This window comes from Lissotriton vulgaris, chromosome 3_1, assembly GCF_964263255.1.
Source record: "Lissotriton vulgaris chromosome 3_1, aLisVul1.2, whole genome shotgun sequence".
Lineage (NCBI taxonomy): Eukaryota > Metazoa > Chordata > Amphibia > Caudata > Salamandridae > Lissotriton > Lissotriton vulgaris.
The window spans coordinates 1,186,154,748-1,186,171,920 of NC_141689.1; the positions used below are offsets into that span (position 1 = coordinate 1,186,154,748).

The following is a 17,173-nucleotide window of genomic DNA, read 5'->3' on the forward strand; positions in this document are numbered from 1 at the left end:
CCCGTAGTAGCGGAGAGTGTCGTTAAGCCTGGGAGGCTAACGACACGCTCAGCCACTTCATTGGACATATCCCCTATGGGGTTTTAGGAGAAAATATTAATCTTATCACAATTGACGTTTAATATGTGTGATTTGTCCTCATTGTTTGTGATCAGAAATAGTGTTGCATTATTAAAATGTAGACAGGGTGTGGGTAGGTGAGTAGTTATTTATAAAGTCAGTCGCACCAGGGCCCAGGGTTGTGAAGGTACAACTGCAGTCCAAATATTGCCGTTTTTAATAGCAAACCGAGGTTTGGGAATAGGTTCTTGCTTCCATTAGGGATGAAGGTACCTTTAGTGTGCGACTGGTCTTGCATCTGCAACATATCAGCTCCAACAACTTGATTAGGGGAAAAGTAGGCATTTTAGATGTTTTTCAACTATTTCACACTATCCACTTAGCGCTTAGTGGGGGGAACACACCAATGTGTTCCACCCTCAATGCACTTGTAAACCTAATTCAATTTAACAGAATGAAAGTGTGAAAACATAATTCAGCTCTGTTTCGAGGAGTGGTTCTCAAGATATATTTTTAACTATGGGTCATTTTTCTTTCCTTCCCATGAAGGTCTGGTTCTATAACCCGGGCTGGCATGCCATGGTGTCTTTTATCAATGTCGCTAATAATGCTATCCTGCGAGCCAATCTACCAAGCGGGAAGAGCGTGAGCCATTATGGGATAACCACCTACAATCATCCCTTGAACTTGACAAAGGAGCAGATGTCTGACTTGTAAGTGACTGTGTTTCCCTTCACTGATGCAGCTGGGTTCAGTATGCTAAATCTCGCCAAAAGAAAAGAAATCAAACTTTTACCTCTTAGAATGACACGCCCTCTTTTCTTTGAGTTTACAAATATTTGCATATAAAGGCAATTCAAGAATGGCTTTTCTTTTCAATGCTCTTGGGCAAGTGTATAAATAGCTAGAGCGGGAACATCTGCGTTGGGCCTTGCGATATAAATATAATACAGTTATTGCCTTGACAGATGTGTCCTCCATGCAAAAAATGGAGCACGCATAAATGTTAACCAACTGTGGATGGGGATTTGTGATCTCTAAAATATTGACTCAAACACAGAAATAGCAATTGTTCACATCTTTCAAAAGACCCTTCTCTTACAAGAAATGTATGTGGGACGGGGAGAGGTGCAGAGAATGTTGAGGAGAGAAGGGGAGATATATTTTTTGTATGGAAAAGGGAGGGGAAGTCGTGACCAAGATGAGTGTTGTTCGAAAGAGGAATGGAATACTTTTAATATGGGAGTGGTAATGCTGAGCGTGATGAAGTGAGATTCTTAGGAAGATCGGTTTATTTTTAATATGAAAGGGGGAGATTCTGAGAGAGGTAGGGGAGAGCAACAGGAGGATTAGCATATTTTTCAATACAAAAAGGAGAGATATGTTAAACAATGTAGGGAAATGTGGCAGAAGGATAGTTAGTATTCATATGTGAAGGGAGAGTGGAGCTGCTGAGTGAGGTGCGCAATGGTGACAGGAGGTTAATTATTTTCCATTTGTAAAGGGGAAGGAAGACATTGAGCTAGGTGGGGAGTTGTGATAGTGTTCCAATGGTGCAGTGAGAGTACCATAGATTACAAGTGCTCAGAAGATGATAGAGTGCCCAGCGTGCAGTCAAACCGGAAGTTGCTGGATGCCATCCTCAGTGTGTGATAGTGAGTCCTGGCCACCATAGCATCCTCTCCAGCCTCGGTACATGTAAATGATTTTGCCTTACACAGAGCTTGGTATTGCACGTCTTAATTGTTGAGTGTATAACTGCATACTCAACTTTCTAATTCATTAATTCCAGTAACCACACCTGAACACTTACGTTACAGGTCTACGGAGTCCGTCAGGAACCAAAAGTGTCCTGTCATCTCTAACTCACAAGACACTACAATTGCTTCCTTGCCCTTGTTGAAAAAAAAGTACAAATATTACATATATACATCACAACTCTTCGATAAATCACTGGGAAACTTGAATTAGTCACCTAGGCCATGTCCTTTGAGGCTGTGAATAGTTAGAAGACATGTCTGTGATTGGCACTGGTGATACAGAGACAGGTGATTTCAGTGGGCTCTCAGAAGTCGCGTTTGAAACAGTCTCATGTCTGACATCTGGGGTTGGTGAATGATGAGGCAGGTGCTTGAAATGCAAAGAATCTTGCGTAATGGACTTTCCAGGATAGTAGGCAGTCACCTTGTGTCCTTTATGAGTCACAACTTTAAATGGTTCAACATCAAATGGAGCATTAGACTTGCATTTTCTCTTTTATCTTACTATGACTCAACCTTCTTCTGCAAACATAGTTTTCTTAGCACATCAGCATTTGTCTACAGGAATATTCATCTTGTGTTTGTGACACAATACTGTTTGACGAAGTTCACCATCATTTGTTGCTCTTTCATTAGTACATTGTGACAACCTAGTTGTCATGTTCCTCCGGTACTTAGGGTGGCAGTAATTTCTTCTGCCATTGATTTGGAGTAAACCAGTAGGCAGGAAGAGCAGAATGAAGAGCATATTTGAGATCAATCTTCTCCAGTGCAGCACACTGAGTGGTCTTGAGTGTGCTCATAAAACGCTTGACCGCTCTATTTGCTCATGGCCAAAGAGATGTGCTTTTCTGATGCTTAACATTGGGATGATTAAGAAAATCGCTGGATTCTCAACTGTTCAAAGGTGGGTCAGTGTCAGACTTTAGTATTCTAGGAACACCCCATTTTGCAAAAATGACATCTTGATACCATTTTCCTGAATGAAGAGTACTCGTCAATGACTACAGTCAGGTGATGTCCATTGTCAAGGAGTCCGAAGAAGTCAACAGAGATTCTCTCCCACACATGCTTGAAAGAATATACATTTCTAATGGGTGCTGGATTGCTTTGGGAGATAAGCAGTTGCACAAATGACAGGCCTTCAATTCCGTTTTAACTCTTTCATGAAGATTAGGAAACCAGATTCCATGATGTCCTTCATTTGCCACTTCAATTACTTGGTCTCGCAGACTGTCTGGTATTCCCAAACCTCATAAGACAATATCTTCCCGAGTAATGCACAGTTCATCTTTCACATTTTTGAATTTCTGATATTCACTGTCATTTATGAGAGGTCAAGTGTGCTGTTTCCAGGATTGATGTGCACTAATGTCTTTAATTATCAGGATGTCCCTATCTGTGCTGATGGTGGTAATGATTGGCTCCTATGAAAAAGCTGCAGGTGTGCAGTATATTAGGATTAAGTTAATGTTTGCATCAGCTGCTTTGGAAGTGTTACCATGACACTGTAATAGCACTTGTGAAGTAGGGTTTTGATCTTTCCCTGGTCGGTAATTTTCCCAGAATCACAAGATGTTGAGCTTCATTTTCGAGACTTGAACACGGTTGCCCAGATTTGAGGCTGACCACCCTAGCCGTTAGGCCAACTCCTCTCCCCAAACAAACAACCTTCAGCTAGCATATGCCACAATATGACTTTGTGGATTTCGGTGTCCATTGCATTGGGCAAGGATCCCACCCAAACCAACTAAGCTTGTGATAAGAACAACCTCTGTATGAAACTTCTGATCAAAGTAGGCCTTTTCAGTGGCATTCTTAATTGCATGCTTGATTTACTTGAAGCTGTGTTCATATTCATGTGACCAGTGAAATGAAGCAGAAAATAATTAAATATGGCAACATCTTGAGGGGGATGGGTGGCTGACGAAGCCTGTATTTTAGCCGGAAGTGGAGTCATTCCCCTATAAGGGAAAATATGTCTAAAGTATTTGAGTTTTGTTTTGTGGAACTCACACTTCTCTGCATTCAAAGTTGGACCTGCATCAGCAAGTAATCCTCAAACTTGTGTAAGAGCTTTATCATGTTCTTTTTGTGTGGCTCCAAAGACTAAAATGTCATCACTGTAATTGAAAGCATTTGTTACTGGCTGTATTAAACATTGAATGACAAATGTCAGCAGCTTATGGGAACACCTAAACGTTATCTTTTATTTCTGAACAAACCAATATAGGCAGACAAGTTGGTAATGCACCTGCAATTTTTTTCAAGTTCCAATTGATGATATCCATTATTCAGATTGAGGTTAGAGTAGAACTTTGCACCATTTAGCTGTGTGATCATGTCGACAATGTGTGGACTTGGATGTCGTTCTCTTTCACACAGATGCATATAGCTCCTTCACTGTCCTTTCTGGAAACTACCACTAAGGATGAAACTCATTGTGTTGGACCAGTAGATCACGCAATGATATCATGGTTTAGTAATGTCTCAAGTTCCTTTCCAACAGCTTCTTGTAAATGAAATGCAATTTGAGATATTTTGAGCAACAGGACGAACGTCCTCCTTGATATGCAGTTTTTCTTTCATGGTTTTAAGTTTTCCTAATCCATGAACAAAGATAGGAACTAACTTACTGTTTTGTGATGAGCATTTATGTTGTAGTTTACAGATATCAGTCCATATCAGCATCAGTACTGAAACTGAGTAAACAGACACTCAACCCAGTACCTTGAAGTACATGAATGGGTGCTTGTACTTTTGGCTTTTTGTGTTTAATGGTTGCTACGAATGAACCATGACTTTTTAATGGCATTGATGCAGCCCATGCATACACTTCAGTCTTCTATATTGTGAGACGGGTACTGGAAACAGTTTGTGTTACTTCTCCTCAGGCATAATGTTTAGCGAAGCACCATTGCCAATAATTAAAGACATGGAGCATCTGTGGACCTTAAGTGTAATTTTAGAATAATGTTTGAATTACTTCTGTGATTTGACTTGTCAAATTTTCTTTGACTTGTCTTCTTCCCAGCATGCGGCCAGTCTGTCATGTGTACGTTTCTCTGATATAAACATTGTTATCACACATCCATCTTCTTCACTCTTGCTTGACAAAGACACCAAGGAACTTTTGGATGAAGATTTAAACAACAATTGACTTTGTTCAGTCTTTATTTTCCTCAGCTGATGTTGCAGCTTGGCCTTGTGGCATGCGTAGAACATCTCTTCTGGAAGGTTTGGGCGTCCATCTTGTTTTCTCGCCATGAGGCACTTAGCTTTTCCTTAGCCTTGCAAACTATTCCAAAATGGTTCTCTTTCCCGCAGCCTATGCATACAGGGCCAATGGCGGGACATTTACCTTCTTGTGGAAATAAAAATCTGCATCTGCAGCATATTTTCTTTTTTTTTTGGAGACATCACTTTGTGTCCTTCAGCTGTGTGTTTCTGCTTACGTTTCATGTTCATGACTGACTAATGTTTTGCACCTCTGGCCTCCATGTCAGCAGCTTGTCAATCTGCATGCTCCTCCACTGTGGCAGCCATGAGTACTCATTCCAGAATAAGTGTTTCTCTCCGCATTCGTCATCAGAATAAATGTGAGAACATCTATCTATAACTCCGAAGAGTATGCCTTCTTCATCATTTAATTAATTGCACTTATAGTATTTGATGAGCATATCAAGTCTTTCAACCTATTTATTTATTGTTTCATCAAGTTTCTCTCATTCCTGACTGAAAATATATCTTTTGTAATCGACATTCGGCATAGGATTGAGTTTAATATTTAATTCCTTTATGGTTTGAGGGTAGGACAATTTGTCAGCTTGTGGTATTCTCTTTTTTGCCTACTTTATTCCTTCACCATCAAGATTTTTGAGATATTTTATGATCTTTTCGTTATATGTTTCTTCCAGTGCATCGACTAAATCATCAAATGTTTCTATCCAGACAGTCCATCTGTCACTAATATTCTGCTTTTTGGTAGTATCAAATGGATGCAGGGGTTTTAAAAAGGCAGCAACTTTATAACCATTTGTGGAACTTCCTGATGTTGAAAGAGGGGTTCTCTACAGCACAGTCTGCTGTTCTCTGGGACCTGCTTCCTTTATGACATCTCTGAGGCCCTGATACATGCTGTCGTCTGGCCCAATCATCTGATGCACTGTGCCTTTTTCCTCGATTACAGTAAGGATTGGAATTGTTTCTTGTATCTTTTCTTCACCTTCTCCACTCTTCTGTATTGTACTTGGCATTTCACTGCCTTTACCACTTCTTTCTATCAGGCTAGTTATCTGCTAGTGCTTCCTTACACCTGGATGCCACTGCCTTTAGCACTTCTTTGCACTCAGCTATCGCTGCATTTAGCGCTTTTCTGTACCTGGTTGTCGCTACCTTTAAGGGTTATTGTTCTGTATTAGTTACAGCTGAGCGTTGCGTTCTGGCACAACCTTACCAACAGGTTTCTGGCCAACGATGAGTAAACTTCTCTGGGAGGCTTTTGTTTTCTTCAAAAGCTTCACACTGGCTGGAGTTGCGCTTTGACTACACATACACCAACTGCTGATCTTCACTTTGACTGTGGCACATGGGATAAGCTTGAGCAGGATACTGACCTGGCAAACTCTCCGGAAGAATACTGTAAATTCTTCAGGTTACACATCCCATATCTTATCACCAATTGTAACATCCTATCCAGCCTCAGTACATATAAATGATTATGCCACACATGGAGCTTGGTACTACACACCTTTATTCCTCAGTGTGTAACCGCAAACTCAACATACTAAATCATGAATTCTATTAACCATACCGAACACTCACGTCAGATTCTACAGTCCTTCATGAAACAAAAGAGTGCAGTGATCTCTAATTCAGAAGACACGACTACCTCTTAGAACACACTGAGATGGTGGTCACCTGTAGGGGTGTTCATTAGACATGTAGAGTGTCGGGCAAGAAGCTCTGTAGTTGTATTGCAACACTCAAAGCTTGGCATAGGATGTCAAACGTGAGCCTTTTCTTGTGCCAAACTGGCACCATGAGTTGAAGGAAAGGGGCTTGGGCAAGCCTTATAAAATGCCCTTTCAAAGACCATGGTATGGCCAAAGAATTCTGTAAGGAATTTGAGTATTATTTGAAGGGTTGGACCACCTCAAATACTTTTCACAATCCTCATCAGGGTGAATCATTAAAGTCACTAAATCAACATGTGCTTAATCCTCTGGTAGCTTAGCACAAATCAGTCGAGCTTAATTTAGAGACAAGCTGTAATGTTCTTATGCAGCAGTCATACAGTAATAAAATGAAAACACTAAAATAATCCAGTAACCAGAACCAGACAAATCAGTTTAAAATATTTCCAAGAAGCACAAAGGGATAAACTCTGTTACCTGGCCATGCTAAACCAAATAAAAGTCAAAAGTTAAGGCTGACCACGATAGAGAATAAGTTGGACACAGGGACCAAGTTCATCCCTGTGGAAGTTTACCTTTTGACTTAGAAACTTTCATCGAGAATAAGTGGTTGTTGACAAGTCATTGGCGGGGCAAGCTGCAAGCTGAATTTGAAATGGTGTTCAACAACGGTGGGTTTCTGAAGCACGGGGTCCTGGGCTGGTTATTTTTGAAGGTGGGAAAGCTCAAAAGTCCATGCCCAGGAAGGCATAGATGTTGATTGGCTGAGGCTCTGTGTCAGTCTTGGTGAAGCCTACTATTGTTGCAGGGATTCTGCTCATACACAGAACTGTACATAGAGACCCAGGACCTCAGTCAATTGTGGTGGACCAAAAAACTCACCTCAGTACCTAGAACCCCTAACCGACTATCATCAGTGTCACATTAGCTCTTCGTCCTATAGCAAAGGTACCAATGATTAGATAACCCAGAACATGCGACTTAGGTTACTCTCAGGAATGGTGGGAATCAAGAACACTCTTTCGTTGGTTATTCTTATACCCGTCCACAACATGGGTAAAAAGTGACACGATAAAGTTTAAAATGTTAATTTTAACGACGTGCTCTAAGATGCAGTATTTTTGCCAACATAAGCAGACACATGGTTAAAAATAATACAAGCATACAATTCCATAAAACACAAAAGGAGAAATCATATTATAATGATAGTGGAAACAGGTCCTATAGTGACTTGTATGCCACCTTTCCTAGATAGGAACTATGTTTTATAGTCTCTTAGACTTGAATAGGGGACCCCATACTTCCAAGATCAGCAGAGGTGAATCAAATCAGGATCTGCAAAAGCTCTCTCACTATCTGGAAACCAAATTTCGTCAAGTGTTTGAATTCATGCATGCAGTGCCTTATTAAAGGCGCAAGAATTTCAGTAAGCTCCAGCTGCGTGTATGTTGTGTCTAAGTGTGTGCCGATCAGCCCGAAAAACAACTAACATTGTTATGACAACCTTGGAGGCTTTAGCACTCACTTTGCTAGCCTAAGGTCGTAGTGTAAGTCTAGAGATGTAGAAAACAATCCAATCTCATGTGAAGATATTCGCGCAATTAAACTTACAATAACAGCTACATGCATTGTCGTGTGCAAAAGCAGAAAAATGGAAAATGGTGTTTAAACTTCTAATAAGCTTATGCTAACTTAGTAATGTGTGCAAGCAGGGGCCTGCCTTCCCTACACCCTCCCTTGATCGCAAAACGCACAAAAAGGGGGGAAATTTTGGAACGCAGAGATCAAGTTCGAGTGAGACAGAACCAAGTTCCAGATTTTGCAAACTGGATGATTGGAAGTAAAATTCCGAAGTAATACCCACAAAAATGTTTAAAACCCAACAGGGTTGTGTAGTGTCTAACACATGTAATGCGTAAAAAGAAAAAATGAAGAAAAAAAGCATGAGTCCGGTAGGTGTCTATGAAGTAGAAGAAATGTCACTTCAATCCAACAGCGTATAGGCACAGTACGTTGCAACCGCGTCCAATAGGAAGTCGTTATCATCAGCGAACATTTCAGCCATCCAATTTATTAACGGAAAAAAAACGCATGTTCTTCGACAACCGGAGCCTCTAGCACCATCAGAGGACAACTAGGGTTTTCTTCGAGATAACTGCATGCCAGAAAGCCATGGGCTGCAGTCCAAATTTTCCAATTACCAAGAACTCCAAGTGCCGCTGCGCAGGCCATTATTCCGACACCAGAACAGTCTAACTCATGAACAACTAAGGGACTCATTAGTAGATCATAATCCGGGTTAGGAGACACCATATTGCAGAGACACAAATCCAGAGCCCATTCAGAACTGCAATCCATGCAATGGAAGACAGGCTTCATGCACGTAAAGTACGAAAACCGGAAAGATAATGCATACGCCACACTCAATGAAGCCATAGGTAGCGATCCATAGTATTCAAGCATCCGGTTACGAAGTTGGAGCAGCCAGGGCAGGTTGTCGTGTGACACTGAATGTGCAACCATTTTTGAGCACGCAAATTCACAGCAGTACACCGGCAGCCAAGGCAAGGATTAATGGTAAACCGCCAAAGAGGCTGGAAAAAATAGAATGAAAAAATGCCGGTATCACACCAAATTTAGTTTGGAATGAGGTCACAGGGCCAGAACTTACTGTCTTAAAAAAGTGTGCCAAGCCTGTGGTCGACGAGGCATTAAATATAGTGTGAATCAAAGCACTGAAATGCAGGGGGAGATCAGTATTCAAAAGAGCATGCACCTTGGTGCGAGTGTTTGCCATTTGAAGGACAAATGTTTCACACGAAGAAGTAAGGGCGACTTCTTTTTAAGACAATAAAGACCTTATTCGACTTGTTTTGTTGAACTCTGCTTTCAAGGTCGGAATGGAAGGCCATTTTTTCAACAGACTACACATTGGGAAACAGTCACAATGTAAGGAACCCCTGCCAGCATACCACAGCAATCTGCATTATTTAAAAGCAAATAACTACCGTTTGCTAGCAACGTGAAAGTCCGTGTTATAGCCGGGACAGGATTTCCTTTCAAAATGCAGGCAAAATTTTGTGCGTCAGCATTACAAGAGCCGTGCAGTTGGATGTTCCTGCAAACTAATGAGTGATCAAATGTTGAAGTGTAATCTTCACCCTTCAAATAAACTTCTTTACCCTCCCTCAGGCATCTATAGGTGAATAGCATAGACCAAACTTCATGGAGAAAGGCACTTCCCAAGGGTTCATATCTCCCTATGGCATAATTCTTCAAACATGAATCGAAGTTAAATAAGAGAAAAGGCAACGTTATTAACCCATGAATGTGCCGTACAGCTGAATTATATTCGGCCACTGAAAATGGTAAAGGTTCCAGTTTTTCAATATGCAAAAGTGAATACGTAGCATCCTTAATAGACATAAATTGTTGTTTAACAGTCAAATTCAATGGTAAAAATAGAGAAGAGGTAATCATGTAGTCCCATGGAACTTTACCAGCCTTTAACGTTTGTAACGTCTAAGCAAATTGCATGATTGAATGTAATTGATTTTGACCATGGTACAAAACAGACACTTCATCCTGTACCATATCAACAACAGATGAAACAATATTATCCAATGTGTAAATTCGGGAAGAAAGGGTGGTAATACTGTCATCAACAACTGCAAGCACTTTTTTTTAAAATTAGCTTGATCGATAGCAAGTAATCTAGATACAGCTTCTACTTGTGATAACTTCCACACTTCCTTATAACAGCATATAAACCATGAATAAATCTTTTTGACCTGCCACCTGCAGAGCCTTTACCAAAATCATTCAGATCGACTTATTCAGTCAATTTGGACAAATGGAGTTTAACTGACGCTAAGGTGGAATGTATGAGTCAAATTTGACATAATTTGCCTACCGAATAGGTAGTAACAGTGTGGTCACTTTCAAAACGAGGATCAACCCTAACCTGTGTGTAGCCTAGGGGCCAGACCCTGAAAACGATGTTGGCACAGATCTGAACTTTTTTGCCATAACAACCATTCTCAGGAATCAAAACTGGAAATATTAAAGGAGGAATTTGGTATTAAAGCCTGTAACTCAGTATGGGACTTATTGGTGTGATTGTACCATTTAGGGTATTCCCCCAAATCAGGAAGAGAAGGAGCATTTAATTTTTTACACGTAGCCAATCCAAACCAGGTGGTTTGTGAAATAGTTGAATTCAAAAACAACATATGGTTCGGGATGAGACATGCATGAAGCAAAGCCTCAGTGCCTTATTCCTGCCAGCCTTTAGAATTCCAAACAGATTTAAGATCAACAGTATCTTTCCACAGTTCATAGCCCCCAATAGCTAATTGGTCAATAAAGGACTTCGAATATAATAATTTAGTGTGGGTAAGTCTAACTTTGGAAGAGGACTTCACAGTCATCTTAAAATAAAATGCCTCAGGATTGGGCTGATTAAAATCAGTAAAATAAGTAAACTTCTTCAAAAGAGATTTTGAGCTGCCTTCAAAGGGAGCTGGACAATGTTCCCATTGTGTGTAATTAACCACATTTCTAAACATGTTTGCCTTATGCAGAAAGTTATTGCCATAATGTTGGTAGCAAAATACGTCCGCATAATTTGCTGAGTCTAAATACAAAACTTCAGCATCAAAAGCAGCATAATATTTCAAATCAGAAAACAGAGCCTCTACGGCTTGGACATCCCAATCATCAGAGTGTATGTTTTGTTTCACCACATGCCCCATTGAAACACGTAGTACATTGGGTACATTTATAACCTCTGTGGGGCCGTGGATCTGAAATTTAACAACATCCCATACAATCCCATCCAAGACAGGCCAAACAGTGATATTTACAAAAGTCTCCTACCTTTTCATTCTATGTGACCAGGAGTGGGGTGCCAAAGTTCCATCAATAAGTCTAATTGTAGATCTTCCTTCAGCATAATGACCGTTCACAAAGCGGAAAAAATACACCACAAATCCAATCGACATGAACAAAACATTTGAGAAAAGCACCAGCCAAATATAATTCCAAGGGGTATCAAATAGTTTTTTTTAAACCAAACAGCAAAAATAGAAACTTTTGAGGGTGACTTTGTTGTGGTAGAGTCAGTGTCAAATGAAAAGCGTGCCTGGTTAACTGCACCCGTTTGCAAATCACGCATTGACTAATCTGTGGGGTAAGTATACTTAGTAGCATCAAGGGGATCACCGGCCGGCGAACTTAATAAAGGGTTTGTAATTGTAGGCATCTCGATGGCAACGTCAGGCCCGGTGTCAGTTGCCGGAGCAAAAACAGAATTTCTCAGCATCGCTGGACAAGAGACCACAGGTGTCATACTAAGAAGAATTGGCAACTCACTGTAATTTGGCATTGTCGATGGAGATGTACCTGTTTTCCTTGCGACCAGGAAGTGGAGGTAAAATGACTGTTCTTGTACCCTGCACGCCAAGTACAGGAACTGGTGCTCGATATGTGGGGCCAAACTCCTTCTTTTTCTCCGCCTTCCCACAGACCAGGTCACCAACTTGGGGTAGCCAGTCAACTACCGGAATCTGAAGAGCAGTATCAGATGTGGAGGGCAAATGTTCCTTTGCAAGACTGTCTCTGGTCTTTTGTAGGTTCTGTGAAACATTAGAATGTTCATCTACGTCAAAGGATGAGGCAGAAGCTGCCATGTCTAGACACTCAAGGTCCAGAACAAATGTTTTGATGCCAAAGAACATTTTGTATGGGGTCCACCCACCCAGAGACCTTCTAGGGAGACTATTGAGTGCACGTTGTATGCTTTAGAGATGGGCTAGCCAGTTCCGCTGGTACCTAAAACCTTAGCTGTCAAGGATTGCTTTAAGTCACGGTTCTTCCGCTCCACAACACTATTCCGTTCAGGCCTGTATGGATACGAAAATTTACTTAAACCCCCAATGAAGCCATGGCATCCTTGCATGCCTTAGAGGCAAACACTGGACCCTGGTCCGAATGAAAGGTACCACATGCAAAAGTTCCCACAAAGACACACAAATCCCTTATGACAGTGCAAGCATCAGCACTCCTTTGTGGCCACACCCAAACAAAGTGTGTGCATGAGTCAACTGCAACTAAGATGTACTTATATGCAGTATCTTAGTAGAAAGGACAGCAGTGATCTAAATAAACACACCCAAGTGGTTTATCAGATATGTATAACTGTGTCTGGGGTGGGCGCGCAGCAGTAGAAGGTTTAATCTGCTGGCAAATGTCACAATGAAAGACATAATCACACGTTTTTTTGTACAATCCGCACCACCAGTAACACTGTTGTAGGCGAGATACAGTAGCTGACACGTCTGCATGCACCGAGGCCATACCCTTGTGAGCCGCTGTTATCAAAGTCAGCCTGCAGTCCACGTTGGGAATCAACCTATCACCAACGTTGTTAATTCTCACATAGGGAGCTTTATCAGGACTTAAATGATAGGAGTATTTAGAAGGGAAACCTCCTGGGTAATTACCCCCCTTCTCTGTAGCGGCAATAGCTGCCAAAATGTCATCATCAATCTTACTTTTGGAACGTGTAAGTGCTGCTACTACATATGTCACAACTGCTGTCTTTGGTGCCTCATCAGCAAGACCGTTACAAACAGCATGTACCCCCACGCGTTGGTGACCAAGAGTATGAATTACAAACACGAGTGGCAGCCGTTCTTAATGTTCGGCCACTCGAACCCATAACATTTTGTGTTTAATCATGCTACCTTTGGAATCACAATAGTCATTCTGAGTCCCAAAAAATAAATTGTCGTTGTAAGACTGTACACAATAGCAAAAGTCACTTACAATAAGAGTAGTCACACTAGGATCAACGTACTCCAGTTCAAGCACCAGAGCACGGAGCTCTGCCAATTGGGTGCTACAGTCCCCTGTGTATGCATGACATCAGACTTGAACTCTCCATTCACCATAGTACCAACCACTATTTCGCGTGCCGCTGAATACGCATGCTTAGACTCCATCGCGGGTTGCGCCAATCCATCTGTGTAAATGATACAATGGAAATCCTTCAGTGGGCGCATGGTCAGAGGAGCAGTATGAACAAATTCATACTGCAAGTATTCTTGTGTCTGCAAAGAGAAATCAAATATAAAAGTGACATCCGGAGACCTCAAAGATATGGCCCATTGTATCCACTGAGAGTGCAAAGCTTTCGAATTAGGTACACTGGCTTTCGTCACTGCCTCCAAGGCAGGATACGGTGTAACAACCAACATGCGTCTACCCTGCGACAGTGCACGTTCTTTCAGAATCGCCATCTGCACTGCAGTCAAAACTTTTTCCTCAGAAGAAAATCGCATTTTAGCCGAAGTGTACAGGTGTGACTTGTAAGCAATACTGACTGTGTCACCCTCATTAAAAGTCAGGTATGTGAAATCCAACGCCCCAGGCATAATTCTTGTGACCAGGTTGGTGTGAATGTCACGTGTCAGTAAGAATTTAGATTCAAGAACATCAGACTGCCAGGATTGCAAAATTGTAGAATGTTCAGGCAGCCAGCAAGATTTGGAGTAAGTAGGCTGTACCAAGGCATAAAGCGGCTTGATACGCTGGCTCCGCTAACAAAATGTCATAGGTAGTCGTAAGATTTTCCCAAAGTACCCCTTTTATGGAACATTGTATGTCACCTTCAATCAAAGGAACTATTTCATAGAGTCTTTCAGGGGGAGCCACTCTAGTATCAGCTGTTTCAACAGCAACGAACGTGTCTGTTCCTGTTACCTTCAGAAATGGACACGATGCTTCCTGCACTACTGTAATTTCCGCCCCTCTGTCTAACAGCGTCAGCGCCCACATCTGGTTTCGAAGCTGTGTTCTCACTATCCGTGGCATATCTCGCTGTTAAAGCTGCAACCTTCTTTTTCTGAAACTGGGGTCGAGACCTTTTAAAACCGTGTTTCTTGCCTTTACCGTCAGTCTTGCAGGGCTGCTCACAGCCTTGTTGGGCACCCTGACCTTTGCCGCCGTCTCTTCCACCAGTTGGTAAGACCGTTATATTCTGCAAAGAGCGAGGAGAACGTTGATCAGGAACCTGAAAACGATCAGGTGACTTAATAGTAGAGTGGTTGCGCAAATCATAAGTGCCCTCAGTAGACACAGGTATTGGTGAAGAAGGACGGGACCGCTGTTTCTGTTGCTTTTTCCCCTGTTTCGTATTCTTATTCCAATTCTGATTTAAAAAATCAGGGCTTAACACCCAAACTATTGCGGCCAATGGTCTTATAAGCCGCCATAATGATTTTCAGTAACTGTCACGGCTTATCGGCATCTGGAACATCGTGCAGAGCATTAGTCACCTGGAAGTTTACTGCATCTCCCTTGACATTAGCAAGAATTAGATCGGAAACAGCATCAAACACTCCCCAACTCAACAGCCGCCTCCGCACCGTGTTCATCCTGTACACACTTAATGATGGAGGGCAGAACAGCCATAGACAGGGTGTCGAAGCACTTAGTATAGGCTGTCGCAAAAATCTTACCCCAGGTTTCACAATCAGGAACCTCTGGTATTAAGTCTTTCTGCAAACTAATAGTCAGAATCCTGTGTTTCTCAACAGGAATCGTATTAGGGAATACTGCTTTCAGCTGGTCAATTTTCTCAGCAAGCCAAAAAGGCATATCATTCTTCTCTTGGGGCCGCTTGACAATAACCCAATTAACCATGACAAGATTAATTTTCAACCCAGCCGGTCAAGCTGGTTGCACAGCAGCACCAGGTAGCCCCACCTGGACGTTGTGGGTTATGCATTGAACTAGAGCCCAGTGCACCCCAACCAAAGAGGCATACAGTACACAACTCATCAATAGGGACTGTAAAGTAACTCGGATGCGGTGTGTAACCGGCCAAAACCCCTGGGAATAGATAAAGGGCCGCACCGAACCGCCATCGCCGATTGGGGAAGGGCACCATTAAACCAAACTTGAAGCTGCCAGGCTGAAATATGAATCTCTAGCGTCCTATATGGGATGTAGGCATGGCCATGGGAGGATAAACGTGAAACAGACCAGAATCCACATTAACTGTACGAAAGGTAACCCATTAGTAGGAAAGCTCAAACCGGTATGACGCCTCCGCACTCACCACAAAGACTACGGCCATGCCATCCACAGTGACTGCATACGTCTGCAAATGATTGTGGATGGCCACCCTACTATGTTGGGAGATATCAACGTCAGCTATAAGATCACAGTAGAGAAGAAGTACAAAGAAAACGTAGCGCAGCACTAATTGTAAGTAACTCAAATGACAAAACTTTTTAAATTATCAAGCTTGAAAAAACCTATGTAACTATAGGTAGGTTATTCAACCACCACTGCCAACCGGAAACAATAATAAGGGTTTCGTGGACTGATATAAGCACTACTCGAGAGTCTCAAAATAAGACCACTACGAAAGGTGTGCCATGTTGCCTTGATTCTGGTCATACACAGAACTGTGCACCGAGACCCAGGACCTCAGTGAATTGTGGTGGACCAAAAAACTCACCTCAGTACCTAGAACCCCTAACCGACTAGCATCAGTGTCTCATTAGCTCTTCGTCCTATAGCAAAGGAACCAATGATTAGACAACCCAGAACATGCGACTTATGTTACTCTCAGGAATGGTGGGATTCAAGAACACTCTTTTGTTGGTTATTCTCATACCAGTCCACAACATGGGTAAAAAGAGACACAATAAAGTTCAAAATGTTTATTTTGATGACGTCCTCTAAGATGCAGAATGTTTGCCAACATAATCAGACATATGATTAAAAATAATACAAGCAGCATTGTGACAATTCCATAAAACACAAAAGGAGAAATCATATTATAATGATAGTGGAAAACGGTTGTATAGTGCCTTGCATGCCACCCTCCCCAGATAGGAACTATGTTTTATAAAATATAGAAGGTCTCTTAGGCATGAATAGGGGACCCCATACCTCCAAGATCAGCAGAGGTGAATCACATCAGGATCTGTAAAAGCTCTCTCGCTCTCTGGAAATTGAATTTTCTTCAAGTGTTTAAAATCATGTATGCAGTGCCATATTAAAGGAGCCAGAATTTCAGTTATTTGCAGCTGTGTGTATGTTGTGTCTAAGCATGAGACGATCAGCCCGAAAAATAGCTAATATCGTTATGATAACCTTGGAGGCTTTAGCACTCACTGAGCAGACTAAGGTCGCTGTGTAAGTCTAGGGATGTTGAAAACAAGCCATTCTCATGTGAAGATATTCACACGGTTATACTTACAACAACAGCTACATGCAGTGCTGTGTGCAAAAGCACCAAAAGGGCAAAATGGCGTTTAAACTTCTAATAAGCTTATGCTAACTTAGCAATGTGCGCAAGCATGGGGCTGCCATCACTACACTATGCTTGAACTTAGAAACCTTTCTGGAAGTCAGATCTCC

The 17,173-nt window shown here is 41.8% G+C and overlaps 1 protein-coding gene across 2 annotated transcripts in view; it reads left to right on the top strand.

Moving 5' to 3' along the window:
- The window catches only part of LOC147727632 (phospholipid-transporting ATPase ABCA1-like), a 2,839,360-nt gene that overhangs the window by 1,937,890 nt on the left and 884,297 nt on the right, over positions 1–17,173 (top strand). For both annotated transcript variants that reach the window (XM_086961649.1, XM_086961650.1), the window contains exon 36: positions 610–773. In XM_086961649.1, coding sequence (XP_086817775.1) covers positions 610–773 — 164 coding nt within the window. The remainder of the gene's footprint in view (positions 1–609; positions 774–17,173) is intronic.